At 41.0% G+C, this 15745-nt stretch overlaps 2 protein-coding genes across 3 annotated transcripts; one reads left to right on the top strand and one right to left on the bottom strand.

Moving 5' to 3' along the window:
* Positions 1-387: 387 nt before the first annotated feature.
* haus7 (HAUS augmin-like complex, subunit 7) lies at positions 388-13926 on the bottom strand. 2 transcript variants are annotated; one of them, XM_049581749.1, is made up of 9 exons: positions 13809-13926; positions 7468-7583; positions 7290-7360; positions 7132-7193; positions 6835-7025; positions 6499-6610; positions 6008-6220; positions 5771-5882; positions 388-995 (listed from the first exon to the last, which is right to left on the bottom strand). In XM_049581749.1, the coding sequence occupies exons 2-9, from the start codon at positions 7530-7532 to the stop codon at positions 934-936; spliced, it is 888 nt and encodes a 295-aa protein (XP_049437706.1). In that variant the 5' UTR covers positions 7533-7583; positions 13809-13926; the 3' UTR covers positions 388-933. The 2 variants fall into 2 exon arrangements, with proteins under 2 accessions (XP_049437706.1, XP_049437705.1); XM_049581748.1 differs by lacking the exon at positions 13809-13926 and adding an exon at positions 8140-8551.
* Positions 10523-15603, top strand: si:dkey-93l1.9 (uncharacterized protein LOC562339 homolog). The gene is made up of 4 exons (XM_049581798.1): positions 10523-10706; positions 13831-14065; positions 14797-14932; positions 15010-15603. Exons 1-4 carry the CDS (start codon positions 10644-10646, stop codon positions 15095-15097), a joined length of 522 nt encoding a protein of 173 aa, XP_049437755.1. The 5' UTR covers positions 10523-10643; the 3' UTR covers positions 15098-15603.
* Positions 15604-15745: the final 142 nt, after the last annotated feature.

Raw genomic sequence — 15745 nt, 5'->3', positions numbered from 1 at the left:
TTTTTAAATATAGACAAGGAGGTAGTGGTGTCTGCAAGATTATGATGTTCATTCCACAACGTGATCCAATTATATTTAACAGTGAATTGCCCTCTGCTAGTAGTTGAGTTTTTGTCTCCATCTGAAAAGGTTGGCTTTACTGTGAAGGCAAGACGATGTCATAAAATAGCTTTTTTTTTTTTTTTTTTTTTTAGCAATCCATAAGATATTCCATTTCAAATGATACCTGACAGCAAAAATGCAGCAAATGCTCACATGGGTGAAACACAAACCACTCAATGTTTGGATTTTAACTTAAAATACCTACAACAATTGGTCGCTTATCAAAATCAAGTGATTGCCACAGCCTCACAAGATAATCACATAGATGAAAGAAAATAAGGGCAATAAATCTAAACATTTAAATTTATTCAGAAATACCATATGAACATTTACACTGAGTACTGCAGAGGACAATCCAATATGTTAGGATGACAAAACAAACATTTAGAATCACCATTACCCCAACAAAACAGACACTCACCCAACTGAAGCCCCTCTGCTTGATACTGTAGAGCAATTCATGTTAATTACAAAGAATATGTTGTTGCCAATTATGATGTGAATGTTCACACAAACCTCCCCAACACCTCAGTTATACTGAAGTTAGAATAATAAACATGGTTTGTATGATTTCATCTAACAGCATTAGTTCTCTATGACACACACAGAAACATGAGTGCCGGTCTGCTGAAATGTGACTGTGCAACAGTTTCCATCAACATACATGTACTCACATTTGGTCACAATTCTGTTTGACCTGTACAATTTTAACACAACAACAGATCCCATAATGGCTACATCATGTTAAGTGCCTTGCTCACTTCAGCAGTCAACCAACATTCACCCAGATGGTTTGATTTTTTGCCAGTGTATGTGTACTGCATGATGCCATCAGGAATGAAGCAGGGCGGAAAAGTCTCGAATTCGCCTCCTAAGTTCCTCCAATTGATCAGCTGGAAAATAAATAAATAAATTAAAGCAGGAAACAGATTAAACAATGTGCAACAAACTCTATGGCTGTATTCGAAACCACCTAGTATACTAGTAGTATGCACTGATTTTGCCATACTGTAACATGTAGTATGCAAAGAAATGCAAAATCTGCAGTATTTTTTAAGTGAAGATGACTGAATAAAATATTCAAATATTAATGAGAAATGTTTAATATTTGTTCTTGAATAAATTAAAAATTATATAAAGTGAGAATTCAGAAAATAATCTTTAGAGTAATAAATAGAGTGGTTGTTAGACTTACTAATTTAAAAAAGAGTCATTAGGTGCAGCCGTATTGTTGAAATGGCTGACAGGGATACCCCCTCATCAGTGGTTGACAAGGAGGAATTAAACTGTTGTAACATGTTTTTTCTAATTCACAATTGTGACAAGGCAACGGTCTGTAACCAACATATGACTACATTTGTCCTACAACCCATGACAAAGCCAGAATGTTTAAGTTAAGCCTGTGAAGCTAATGTTTGACGTCATGAAAACATCAACGTTAACCTTAGCCAGCTGTCAATAACTAAACAACACAACATACATGACTTAAATCTAACATTAAGCTATATTTTCGTTTTTCAAAATAAGAGACTGCCTAGCATCCTGCAATATAAACTGACTGAATAGTTTAAGGGCCCAGTCAGACAGAGAATTTTTGCAGGTTGCAAGATGCGATGCACTCACCGATCTGTAGCTTAAAGTGTGCATAAAAAATGGACAGGTGGAGAGCAACTGAGGGTTGTACTACAAAGCGAGATCATTGTGTTAGCAAGGTAGGTTAAGTCAAAAGCCAGGGATTTCCTTCCTATAAAGGTAGGTAGGTCTCTCTTAATGTGGCTAGGTCATCACAGTAATTTAGGCAGCAGACCTAACTGGGTTGGAAGCAGTTAATGTTGTGAGTTTTGGCTCAAAATCAGCTAAAAATCTCTTTTGAGTCACATGACTATATTGAATGTGAATATATGAGCGACAGATTGTCAGCTGAGCGAATATGTTATAAACGACCCACTTTGTTGAGCTGTAACGTTACATAAATGTCACTAAAACGAAGCCATGCAATTACAGCAGTGCCTAACCTGCAGTATATCAATGATGCAGAAAATTGGAGCAAGAATATTGTGTTGTTTAATTTACAGGGTTGTTGTTGCTCTTACTGAAATACTGAACATGTTTTGTAGTGTTTTCTGGTCCACCTGCCCACACTGGCTCTAAAAGAAGTCTGTAAAATTACAGGCATACAACATTAAGAGTTCAATACGTTTTTAATTGGGATCATATTTACTTGCTTATGAAATGCAGTTTAATTCCCTCAAATCATACCATAACGTTACCACTTTGGATTATGTATACAAGCTTAGTTTTGATTTGCTGACATTTGTTTTCTACTGCTGGTATATTACAGCTTATTTATTAGTCTATTGGTTTTTCTGATACATAATATTTAATCAGTAAAAATAATTTCACTTTGATTTGTCCAAAAACTAAATTATTTACACGTATCAATGATACTGTTCCAATTCAAAGTTCACATCTGGGATCTGCCTCCTCAGCTGGGCAGCCTCCTCCTCAGCCTGCAGGTACAGCAGTCCTGCTGCAATAACTGCGCCAAGACGCCTTCTCCGATCTGTTATTGATTTTTTGATTTCCATCTTGCCAATGCTCACGATCACAATAACCACCAACTCTCCACAAACTTTTCCCCCCGCACTTGACTTTTGATTATAACTAGAAGCCAGCTGTGGGGAAAAGGTTTAAAAGACATTTTATGAAAATATTTTGGCTATTTATACGTTTTTGTGTGTCAGTTATATATGTTGAAACGTTAAAAACATATACATATTAATTTCTTACAATGTCTATGAAAAGACGCAGGGCTGGGCTGTGTTTATATTGTTTTATTCTCAATGCATGTACAGTACAGGCCAAAAGTTTGGACACACCTTCTCATTCAATGCGTTTTCTTTATTTTCATGACTATTTACATTGTAGATTCTCACTGAAGGCATCAAAACTATGAATGAACACATGTGGAGTTATGTACTTAACAAAAAAAGGTGAAATAACTGAAAACATGTTTTATATTCTAGTTTCTTCAAAATAGCCACCCTTTGCTCTGATTACTGCTTTGCACACTCTTGGCATTCTCTCCATGAGCTTAAAGAGGTAGTCACCTGAAATGGTTTTCCAACAGTCTTGAAGGAGTTCCCAGAGGTGTTTAGCACTTGTTGGCCCCTTTGCCTTCACTCTGCGGTCCAGCTCACCCCAAACCATCTCGATTGGGTTCAGGTCCGGTGACTGTGGAGGCCAGGTCATCTGCCGCAGCACTCCATCACTCTCCTTCTTGGTCAAATAGCCCTTACACAGCCTGGAGGTGTGTTTGGGGTCATTGTCCTGTTGAAAAATAAATGATCGTCCAACTAAACGCAAACCGGATGGGATGGCATGTCGCTGCAGGATGCTGTGGTAGCCATGCTGGTTCAGTGTGCCTTCAATTTTGAATAAATCCCCAACAGTGTCACCAGCAAAACACCCCCACACCATCACACCTCCTCCTCCATGCTTCACAGTGGGAACCAGGCATGTGGAATCCATCCGTTCACCTTTTCTGCGTCTCACAAAGACACGGCGGTTGGAACCAGTGATCTCAAATTTGGACTCATCAGACCAAAGCACAGATTTCCACTGGTCTAATGTCCATTCCTTGTGTTTCTTGGCCCAAACAAATCTCTTCTGCTTGTTGCCTCTCCTTAGCAGTGGTTTCCTAGCAGCTATTTGACCATGAAGACTAGACTTAAGACTTTCCTCTTTGATAAAGCTTATAGTTAGGGCTGGCTCAGGCTTGTCCTGTACCAGCCCTTAGTTAGGCTGACTTAGGCCTAGTCTGCCGGAGGACCCCTCTATAATACACCGGGCCCCTTCTCTCCTTCTCTCTCTCTCTCGTATCCTATTACTGCATCTAGCTAACCCGGCCATTCTGGATGTCACTAACTCGGCTTCTTCTCTGGAGCCTTTGTGCTCCACTGTCTCTCAGATTAACTCATATCACAGCGGTGCCTGGACAGCGTGATGTGTGTGGTTGTGCTGCTGCCGTGGTCCTGCCAGATGCCTCCTGCTGCTGCTGCCATCATTAGTCATTAGTCATACTTCTTCTGTTATTATACACATATGATTATTGTCACACATGTATACTGCCAGGTATTAATACATACTTTCAACATATTGTACCGCAGTAACCAGAACTATAACTATAATATTATTACTTCCATTAATGTTGTTGTAAGATACTGTCATTACCTGCATATCTCTCTCTCTCTCTCTCTCTCTCTCTCTCTCTCTCTCTCTCTCTCTCTCTCTCTCTCTCTCTCTCTCTCTCTCTCTCTCTCTCTCTCTCTCTCTCTCTCTCTCTCTCTCTCTCTCTCTCCCTCCCTCTCTCTCTCTCTCTCTCTCTCTCCCTCTCCCTGTGTCATATGGATTACTGTTAATTTATCATGTTGATCTGTTCTGTATGACATCTATTGCACGTCTGTCCGTCCTGAAAGAGGGATCCCTCCTCAGTTGCTCTTCCTGAGGTTTCTACCGTTTTTCCCCGTTAAAGGGTCATAAGGACAGAGGGATGTCGTATGCTGTAAAGCCCTGTGAGGCAAATTGTGATTTGTGATATTGGGCTTTATAAATAAAATTGATTGATTGATTGATTGATGAAGGCCTGATTCGCATAGTCTCCTCTTAACAGTTGTTCTAGAGATGGGTCTGCTGCTAGAACTCTGTGTGGCATTCATCTGGTCTCTGATCTGAGCTGCTGTTAACTTGCGATTTCTGAGGCTGGTGACTCGGATGAACTTATCCTCAGAAGCAGAAGTGACTCTTGGTCTTCCTTTCCTGGGTCGGTCCTCATGTGTGCCAGTTTCGTTGTAGCGCTTGATGGTTTTTGCGACTCCACTTGGGGACACATTTACAGTTTTTGCAATTTTCCGGACTGACTGACCTTCATTTCTTAAAGTAATGATGGCCACTCGTTTTTCTTTAGTTAGCTGATTGGTTCTTGCCATAATATGAATTTTAACAGTTGTCCAATAGGGCTGTCGGCTGTGTATTAACCTGACTTCTGCACAACACAACTGATGGTCCCAACCCCATTGATAAAGCAAGAAATTCCACTAATTAACCCTGATAAGGCACACCTGTGAAGTGGAAACCATTTCAGGTGACTACCTCTTGAAGCTCATGGAGAGAATGCCAAGAGTGTGCAAAGCAGTAATCAGAGCAAAGGGTGGCTATTTTGAAGAAACTAGAATATAAAACATGTTTTCAGTTATTTCACCTTTTTTTGTTAAGTACATAACTCCACATGTGTTCATTCATAGTTTTGATGCCTTCAGTGAGAATCTACAATGTAAATAGTCATGAAAATAAAGAAAACGCATTGAATGAGAAGGTGTGTTCAAACTTTTGGCCTGTACTGTATACAACACAGTACAACAGCCAAGGCGAGCGGAGGTGGTGACATCATCAAGTTCGCTGCTGTTCCAAAAGCAGAAATGACTGTACTCCCGTCCTCCCGTTCTTGGGAAGTCCGGACTCTTGCGTGGACTTGCCAAGTCCGAACTTGCCAAGTCCACAAGTCCGAACTGCCGAACTTGAGTAGTGAGAAACGGCTTTTGTCTTTTGGGTGATGGTTTCAAATGAAGCCTTTGTGTGAATGTGCATGTGAAAGAGAATATTCACTTACGTAACTTGCGCCTCTCTCCTCGGCTCTGGTAGCAAGGCTGTGTTTCTAGCTGGTTCACATCCTCATTCACAGATACAGAAGCTTCTGATACTTCCTTTAGCATTTCCAACTCCTGAGCAACAACACACGCAAAAGCAAAAGGTGTCAGTATGAATTTTTTCTACAGGTTAGGCTTGTGTCAAGACAGATTTTTGCATGTGCATGTAAGCAACCATTTTTCGACATATGTGTGAATACCATCATGAAGGCCAGCAGTAATCGGTGTATCCTCTGGAAGACAACGGTCTCTGTGCTGAAGCTGGGGGGATCTCTACTGCAGTAAGTTCTCAAGTCGGTTTCAAAAACATGGCTGAAGGTAGCCATCAACTGCTGGAAGTCACATGCCGCCACGCGCAGGGAGCTTGGAGAGAAGACACCAGGACTCTGCGCCTCATTGCTCAGGAATTCACACTAAGAAGAAGTGTAGAAAGGGAAGCGCACGGCAAACAGATAACACTTATTACTACCATGACATTCAGGCACTCAGCCAAATCTACGGGGTCTGTGCTTGTGCATCATAACACCGGTATATTAAAAAATCATTACTGATCCTAACATCCATTTCAAAAATAGCTTTGAGTGTTTGTCAGATATTTTAAATTCATGTGGTAGTAGTTTAGCATGGACACCCTGCTTCAATTAAAGACTGTACAGGACTGGAGACGTCTCTGGCCACATAAACACCATACCTCTGACTGTAGCTGCTCCAGTGTTGATCGCGTCAGCTGTAGAAGGGTGGCAACATCAGCAGCCTCTTCTCTACTCGGCTTATGAGATGACTTGGTGCCCTTGCTTAAAGCCCTGTGAAGTATGGAATAGCAGTAAGAGGGTTGGAGACAAATATAAAGACACTGTTGCTGCTGGCCAACCACAGGAAACAATGCAATATATGATGATCCACCATATCTCTACACTCTTATTATGGGAAGTGCATTTAAAGGAGACATTGACAACATGCAGCAAATAAAAACTGAGGCAAAGGATTCAATGTGTTAGCAACAGGATAATCACACAGGCATACGTACTTGATGTGTGAAGGCCAGGGGTCGAGTGTCGGTTTGAGCATATGTGTGAAGTGAGGCAGGTTCTCAGCAGCATAGAGCTCATTCAGGAGCATCTCTGGATCCATTCTGTGGCCTGCAGACTTCTTGCAGCCAGGTACTAAAGTTAATAGCTGCTCCTGGAACTGAAGCTGCCGGTGAGGACTCGAATCACCCTGGATAAATGGTTTGAGAAATGAAACAGGTCAATTTCTGTTTATTGTGACAATGTCTACATATGTATATCGATTACATTAACACTGGTTTTATGCAATCTCTCACCTTGATCAGGTCTAGGTCATCTGCTCTGCACAGCATCAGCTCCTGCCCAAGCACAGCCATTTCTGTTTGTACCAAAATAGACCACAGCAGTGTAAGAGGTCATGCAAGACTGTTAACTATTTCCTGTGTAGGAAAGAGCCTTTGACAGACAACGTTACCTTTAGTCAAAACATCTGGGTCTTTGGCTCTTACCGACATCGCCTTGGAATTGGCAAAGTTTGGGTTGATACTGTAAAGTGACAGGTCAAGATCGGACAGAGTCATTTGATTATATTTATATAGAAATTATTTATGATGAATAAGAATGGGGTTGATGTTCTATGTGGCTTATTCTACCTGCCGCAGATCCATGCCAGTATGTCGGTGCGGTGCTGAGAGGGAGTACACAGCAGCTGCAGCATGCTGTCCGCTTCCTGCAGGTACAAACCTTCCACCAAGGGACAAGACACAGCCTAAACAAAGACAAAACATAAACAGGATGTTCAATTCTAGATACTCCATTACGCTTTAATTGCAGAAATATACACAGCAAGGGAGAGTAGCGATAGTAATATCCCAAAAAAAGGACACAGCATAGTACCGCAGTATTTTTTGTGGCAACATTGTACCGTCACACAGAAACATTTTGATATAAAATAACACTTGCACAAACTTACAGAACCTCTACGTATAGCCCCCATTACCACATCAAATTCCTTAACTGTGACAGGAAAACCGAAATTAAACATTGATTCATTAAAGTTCTTAAGACGATCTTAATGCACCCACAGAATAATATGAAACAGACATAACCAGCAGATATAACACCTTTAAAATATCGTTATATCTCACCCCTAAGGTTTTCGTAGGAAGTTGTATGTCGTAGAAACCTAAGGAGTGCCCGCTGTAGCTAGCAGCCCAAAAAAGTGTAGCAGTACTTATGAGAATAAACAACAATAAGCAAACTTTCGAGAATCGCGTACTGTTATGTCACTAAAATATTTTTTCCATTACTTTAACTTCCTTTACCTGTAATGAAGCATAAACATGTCGTGCAAGATGTTCTTCCTTCAAAGCACCCGCCATTTTCCAAACAAATCGTTCTTCTTCTTCTGTGTGTTAAATGGCGGATCGGTGCACACCGCCACCTACTGTGTCGGCGTATGTAACTGAATACGGATTGGCCTAAAATAAATTAAAACAACTATTTCCTAACCCTGCCTGCATTATATAAGATACCAGCCCCCTTCGATCTCCCTAAAGTCCTGTCCTGTGCTTTGTATCGTCTTTAACCTCCACTGTTGCCCTCTGCCCTGCCCCCAAACAACTGCTACTTGTTGTTGTTCTTCTCTCGGTTTATTGGCGGATCGCAAGTAACTTTAAGGTGCATACCGCCACCTACTGTGTGTGTGTGCAACATCATATCAAGTAACCTGCTTTCCTTACTTTTTCCCATGAACCCTGTGTCTTTTAACAAAGTAAAGAGACAGCGTGCCTTCCTGGTGACTCTCACCTCTATTACCTCTCCTTCTGTTCCCAGTAACCCCATCAAATTCCACTTCTGCCCCACCTCTTGAACTTTATCACTATTTTTTTCCCCTTTCCACCTCAGACATAGTGCATTGCAATACGATATGTTCCACATTTTTCTTTAACTCCATAGTTCCCACACCTGTCACTGTTTCTTTTCCCTGGTACATACATGGTGCCATTTAATCCTGTGTGATCTGAGTCTTGTTGATGACTTCCTCCCTTCTAGTTCTTTCTTTATATATCTTTGTTATGACTGTTTTTTGTATTTTTTGAAATCCCCTTCCTTTCTGATCTTCCTCCCACTTTTCTTTTGCTATATCTTCATTCTTTTCTTCTTAATCGCTGCTTTTCCTTCTACTTTTCCAAGTGGTACTGGTGCTGTTATTATTATTATTATTATTATTATTATTACATATATTTTTTTAATGCTCCTTTGCTTGTATGTTGGCACACTCATTCCCTATCAGACCCTTACAGTATGTGTGGGCACCCCAAAAAACTGTACATCTATACCATCTCTGTGAAGTCCCAGTAAGCTATTAAAAACAAGGATTAAATATTCTCAGACAGTTGTTGTTGATCGTATGCTTTCCGAAGCAGCTAATGAGTCTGTGCACACCACCACCCTATCAGGCCTGACCTCTTCAACCCACTGTAAAGCAATAATGACTGCCACTAATACTGCTGTATACACAGATAACTGGTCAGTCTTTTGGAAATAGATATTTTGAACTCGGGGATATTCACACCAACTACCACACAGCCCTGTGTATTCTTAGAGCCATCAGTGTAGATTTTAAGACAACTGCAATAGCTATTCCTTAGATACACACTTGCTTTAATTACCACTTCACTCACTCATTCATTTGTCTCTTTTCTTTTCCAGAATAGTCTTGTCTATCTTTACTTCTGGGAAAAGCCACAGGGTACACTGCTAACTGGGGTGGATCTGGTGAACTCTAATGCCTCCATTCCATATGCCCTTACTCTTTCTTCTATTGTCCATCCAAACCTCCACCCCTGGAACTTGAGAGTATTCCCAAAACTCCTGCAGTAACTTCTTAGCTGGGTTTTCTTCCCCACTTCATTTTAACCTGACCCAGTATGCGAGTGCAAGGTTATCTCGATTTAACTTAAGTGATGTCTCCCCTGCTTCTAGTACTGCATACATGGAGGGTGACTTAATAGTTCCTATACTTAACTGTAATGTTCTGACTGTAGTCTGTCTACTTTTGTAGTGATGTTTTTGCTGCTGCTCTATTTACTATACAGCAATAATCTACTGTTGACCTCATGACTTCCATTTCATGATATTTTCTATTTCAAAATCCTTAAATATATCTGCTCAAACCTTGACTCTAAATTCCCTGCCTGATGAAAAGTCCATTATCCTTACTAAGTAACCACTTCTGGATACATCCATTCTTTCGGACATTGCTTCCCTCCACAGGTCAGGATTATATTGCAGTTTGGAGTGATTGTATTTCCATATGTGTAATCATGCAGCTGTGATGGATTCAAGGACTGTTTTTTACAGTGTTTGACTGATTCTCTTCACTGTCACTGTCTCTGTGCCCAGGTGTGATAATGCAGCATAGACCCTTGCTTTTTCTCTCCATGCCACAGTTGCATTTCATGAGTAGGTGTTTTACAGTTTGTTTTCTGCAGGTTCTACAAACAGTGCTCATGTTTGCCTATCTCTGCCAAATCCCTTGTCGCTCACAGTGTCCCCGAATATCACATTAAAAATAAAGTAGTGTGTGAGTAAAACACCTCAACAAGTAAGCTGAAGAGTGACACACAGTGGGAGGGATCTTTTTCATGTCCTTGTAACTGGAGGAGTTGCCTGACTTGTTAGGCCTGTCTACTCCCTCATGTTTCCCCGTGGCTAGTTTATGAACAGAGAGTTCTGAGGCTACACATCTCAGCACATACTCACCACATCATTGGCAGGAGGACAGTTTCCTGATAGCTGCTGGGGCTTTACCAAAGAGGGGAGAATGGACGCAGCACACAGGCTGAACAGAGAGGACATAGCTCTGAATAAACTGGGCGATGTAGAGGTATGCAACAACAAGATCTTTTCTATTCTATCCAATACTGTTCCAGTCTTTTTGTTTGTTTTTCCTGTTTGTTTCTGTTCTGCTATGTTCTTTATATGTTCTTTTCTGCTTTGCTTTGACCCACGAGTCATCAGCTACATTTGCCCAAGGGCCAGAATTTTTCCTAGCAGACAAAGTGGGGCCAGGACTTACAAATAAAAAAGTAGCCTAATTTATTATTAAGGCCTATTGAGCCTGTCATTAATTAATATTTACACTTTCTCACTGTAGTAATTTTATTTTTATTAGTCTGTTGGCCTATCAGTTTGAGCAGACTCCTGGAAAACATAGGAAATCCATAATGATACTTGAGTAGAACATGTTCTCAGACCTCTGCCAAAGAAACACTTCACTCAAGAGTGATGGTTAAAATCTGTAATTACAGTAATGCAATTGCAGAATCCAGCCCAGATTGGCAGCTATGAGCTGTGTGTGCTCATTCTCACATGAAGATACCACACAAGCCACATTCCATTTATAAAAGACGGTAATCAGTTTCAGCCTCACCTATCCTTTTCGGTGAAGATTCTCAGTCATCCAGTCATGGTAATCATACGTGCCTCTCATCCAAGAAGCAAAATGTCTTCAAGAAACTCAAGCAAGTCCTGTTGCCTACGATATAACACTTATGATCACCTATCCTTTAGAACCAGTGTATCCAATGTACATATTTGGGGCTGGTAAATCATTCCTTGTCTGTTCTGTTTCTGTTGTTTTATTATATTGTATTCAGATGGAAATGATACACATCCCTGCTCCTTTCATTTCATCTTTAAGAACTTTACACTGTGGGTCCCCTCATAGAGTCATTTCATTGACATCCAGTTAGAATTTAATTGCAAATTGTTGGCAGTTAGATAATACAAGATAAATAATAAAAAGCTGACAGGATTCAGAAATAGCTAAAAGCACATGTGTTTATTTTAGATGATGATTATCCAAACCAAGTGTCCATTGTGTGTTCCTATTACTGTTCACAAATCCTATGGAAAACATCAGATGCACACCTTTAAAAACTGGTTGAGGTCATTAGTAAGAGATGGTTTCTTTCTTTGCCTGGAGTTATCACATCATTAAATGCCACCTTATAGAAGGGTACCACTGATTAGGTGCGTCATCATGTCCAGTGTGTTTTCAGTCATATACCCACAGCGTATCCCGTTCTGCTTTTGTGTCCTAAGGCTGCTTGAAAGCAGCGGGGATAAGGAGCTGGCTTGTTTTTACTTCACCACAATGATCGGCACATCGGGGTGATGTTAGTATATGATGGATCCAACATATAATAACATTACCCACATTCACATTGCCTGAAAGTGCAGAGCAGTGTTGGCACACAGTCCTTTTGTTATGCAAAACTCTCTCTGGTGCTGCTGTAGCTGACTGGCACACCAGGAACCAGCAGGTGGGTCTTTCCAGCTCCAGTGTTTTCATTTGTGCTCATCATAGTGACTTGATCACATGCCATTCTGTTCGTCAGCATTTGTTTATTGTGTTTCAAATCATAGGCCCATAAATATTGATCTGTACCTCATAACTGTGATCCTCTGCCTGACCCTACTGTGTCCAAGGCTTTTCATTCATTTAAAAAGTAACTAGTAATATGTAATGTATTACATTTTGAGAATAACTTGCCCAACACTGACTGAATTAAGGATTCCAATATGTTATCTCTGTGGCCTTGGAAAGTTCAGTCTATATTTGTGAACATGAGCTACTCTCTCTCAAAGCCAGAAACCAGAAATGAAAGTCTCAACCTTGTGATGTAATCAGGTATAAAGTCTGGAGCTGCTCCATAAACAAAGAATGGCAGACTGATGACTGAATGTTGATTCTGTGGGTCCAATTCTCTGTCTGAAACAAGAAATGTCCCCATATACTCAGAACATTCCCTTGGCTGCTCTCAGTGTCATCGAGAACATCTTTCCCGAGTCATTGTCTATGGAGCAGCTACCCTATCTATGACATCACAAATGTGAGTTTTAGTACTCCAGCTTTCGGATTTGTGAGAGAGTTCATGTTTACTAAACTTTTGGACTGTTTTGGACCATAGGAATAAAATGTATGAATCTTGAAAATAGGTGTGGTTCTCCTTAAAAAAATGGGGTCTATGAGGGAACGCCCATAATCAGTTCCATGTGTACAAGTGGTGACCAGTTAAACCAAATAGAGATTTAGTCCTTGTTTTGTTTGAATAATTGTAAAAGGTTAAAAATGCCTAGAATTATCTAGTAAGTCTTCAAAAAGGACAGATGAAAGAGAAGTCTAAAGAAGAAAAGTGTCTCGACCCCCAGGTTGGGAAACACTATTAAAGTAAGAATAATGTAGTCCATTTACAGGAACGTCAGTGGTGACGTAAGCCCATGTGAAATCAATGTTTCTTTCCATAGTTGTCAGCTTTGTGTTGAGATGAATGAAAGCTGTGTGACTCAGACAGAGTTTCACCCAGGTGTGACATCTCGGCTACCTATGTTACAAGACTGGGCGAATCCCTGGGAAAAAGCCTTTACCACTGATGTGGTTTAAACAAACAATCACTTTCTCTCAGAGCGGGGTGAATGGGTGTGGTGATCAGGATGATTGTTCTGCCCAGAACAACAGTTTAGCAGGTATCACTAACTAACACCCCCTGAAATACCTCCTGCTCACCTACAGAGTCAGTCTCAGTTCATACTCTCTGCACATGTATGTACCAGTTCATGCGACACATTCCCAAGTTTCTAGAGATGTGGAAAGACATGCCCACTGCATGTTATGTCTTGTTGCCTCTCTCTCTCTCGACCAGGTGAGTTATCAAATGTGTCTCTGCCAATCCCACCTCTTCTCTGACAGCCTGAGTACACAGAGTACAGAGAGAGCCTAGTAACAAAATACACAACACCTCTCTGTGTGTGAGAGAAACCATAGTGACGCATGGACTTGGACACAGAGAGCAATCGAGAACAAAAGCATAACACTGTTAATCATTCGATCCTGTACTGTCACAGGTGGATCTGTACAGAGGCTTTAAAACAGCACCTGTGTGCCTCTGTTCTTAAACAGAACCTTACTCTCTCTCAGACCTACCTTATCCTCTCAACACCTTCAGGCACAGACAGTCCCCTCTGGAAAAGTCTTCCGACCCATCAACCTGAATCACTACGCCACAAAGAAGAGTGCGGCTCAGAGCATGCTGGATGTTGCCTTGCTGATGGCCAACTCGTCCCAGCTGAAGACTGTTCTCTATGTGGGGCCTCGTTACCGTTTCTACATCCCGCTCATTGTCCTGCTGTCTCTGTCTATCACGTTACAGGTCATAGTGGGGCTGCTGCTCGTCTTTATTGGCAAGTGACTCAGGCTTTTTGCATCTCCATTGTTGTCATTCCTCCTCCTCCATCTTTCTTGCACAGTTTGATCAATACAATTTGAAAACAAGCCCCAGCCATATCTGCCTGATGGAGGCTAAAGGGAACATTGGTGCACTGATTTTCCTCTACGTCACAATTTCCCTCCCAGTGCACAAAAACAAGATGGGGTGACTTCAAAGATAAGTAATGTATGAATCAGTGAGCTGACCAGAGGTAACAAAATCCAAATACAGCACTTCTAAGCTCACTGATTCATACATTACTTATCTTTGAAGTCACTGCACCTTGTTTTTGTGCACTGGGAGGGAAATTTTGACCAATCAGAGCAGAGGAGTCTCCAGTGTAGCTGTCAGCTGTGTCACGGATGGCTTGTGAATTGTGGTCAAACTGATTCATATTCGATCAGTGCTGTCTAGTTTGACAGTTTGACTGCAGTGACTGACATGATTGACAGTTGTATCACATACCTCTCTTCAACAGTTATGGGCTGGGTTAGTTTGGTTTGGGCCGTCAGCCCAGTGTGGCAGGGATTTGCACTTTGTGTTATCGGCACATAATTTAACTCATTTCATGCCCACCACCACATAATATGTTATGTCCATTTCATGTATTTCTATGATACTGGGCTGGTCTTTCTGTCTCTGTTGCTCACCAGCTTCTCCTGTAGCTTATTTAGTTTTTGTTGTTGTGCGATTCTGTCCCAGCAGTGAAGTACGATCTAAACGACGCCAGGAAACACGCCAAGTTGAACAGGCTGAACAACGTGGCAACAGTGTTTGTCTTCTTCACTGTCCTCATCAATATCTTCATCACAGCACTTGGATTTGAGGGACATGCTGTCAGGTAGGCCATTAAAGTGTCACAGCAGACTCACTAACTGTTGTAAAGCCTTTCAAACTTGTTTTTGTTTTTCTTCCCAGGTCATCGGTACCACCTATGATGTCAGTAAACGAGCCTCAGATTTCCCCTGCTTTGCCCATCGATCTTAACGTGACTGGCGGCATTTAGAGCAGCATTTGGACCAAAATGAACTGTTAACCTGTTACCTCAAAGCCTTGAATTCTAAAGGGTTACAGTGACACAACAGGCTTTTTGTAACATCAGCTCCCTGTTTAAATTATGACTGGTTTGGACAAGGATTCACCAGCTGGAACAAACCTTGAAGTCCTGAATGGATTTAATGACTCTATCATCACATAGTCCTGAGAGGCCTTTGAGACTCCAGGCTGTGACCCAAAGATAACCAAGTGAAATGTCATCCTCAGTGACCATCGACCACAACCTCAACTCAGGATCACAGCTGTTAAATTCAACTTGACCAACCGAAAACCTGTTTGAATGCATTACCACTGCCTCATCTGCCTTTGAGCACAGATGGCAACAGACTCTTTTAGTGTACTTTTTTCAAACTATTTAAAGCCTCTAACTTATAAATGTATCAGTGCTTTATATTGTTTCTATTCAAATGTTGAATTGGTGGAATAAAGTTTTGTAACTAAATAAATGAATTCAGTACTTGGTATTTGACAATGTTTTATCATTGGAAACATGTCCCTTCTGTTTATATTCTAATTTACTTGCACCTCATTAACATTTTTCATACTTAGAACTTCATCTTCAATGCCATGTTTTACAGAAAGTTCAAACACTCACTCT

This window comes from Epinephelus fuscoguttatus, linkage group LG7 (genome assembly GCF_011397635.1).
Source record: "Epinephelus fuscoguttatus linkage group LG7, E.fuscoguttatus.final_Chr_v1".
In the NCBI taxonomy this organism is placed as follows: Eukaryota; Metazoa; Chordata; class Actinopteri; order Perciformes; family Serranidae; genus Epinephelus; species Epinephelus fuscoguttatus.
Note: the sequence above shows the minus strand (reverse complement) of the source record. Positions and strands in the feature narration are given on the sequence as shown.

Coding starts and splice junctions, on each gene's coding strand:
- haus7 (XM_049581748.1), bottom strand. CDS start 8,196: ATGGCGGGTGCTTTGAAGGAAGAACATCTTGCACGACATGTTTATGCT. Junction 7,584..8,139: donor ATGTTTATGCTTCATTACAG/GTAAAGGAAGTT, acceptor GTCTTTGTTTAG/GCTGTGTCTTGTCCCTTGGT. Junction 7,026..7,131: donor ATGACCTAGACCTGATCAAG/GTGAGAGATTGC, acceptor CCATTTATCCAG/GGTGATTCGAGTCCTCACCG.
- si:dkey-93l1.9 (XM_049581798.1), top strand. CDS start 10,644: ATGGACGCAGCACACAGGCTGAACAGAGAGGACATAGCTCTGAATAAA. Junction 10,707..13,830: donor ATAAACTGGGCGATGTAGAG/GTATGCAACAAC, acceptor CAACACCTTCAG/GCACAGACAGTCCCCTCTGG. Junction 14,933..15,009: donor TTTGAGGGACATGCTGTCAG/GTAGGCCATTAA, acceptor TTTTCTTCCCAG/GTCATCGGTACCACCTATGA.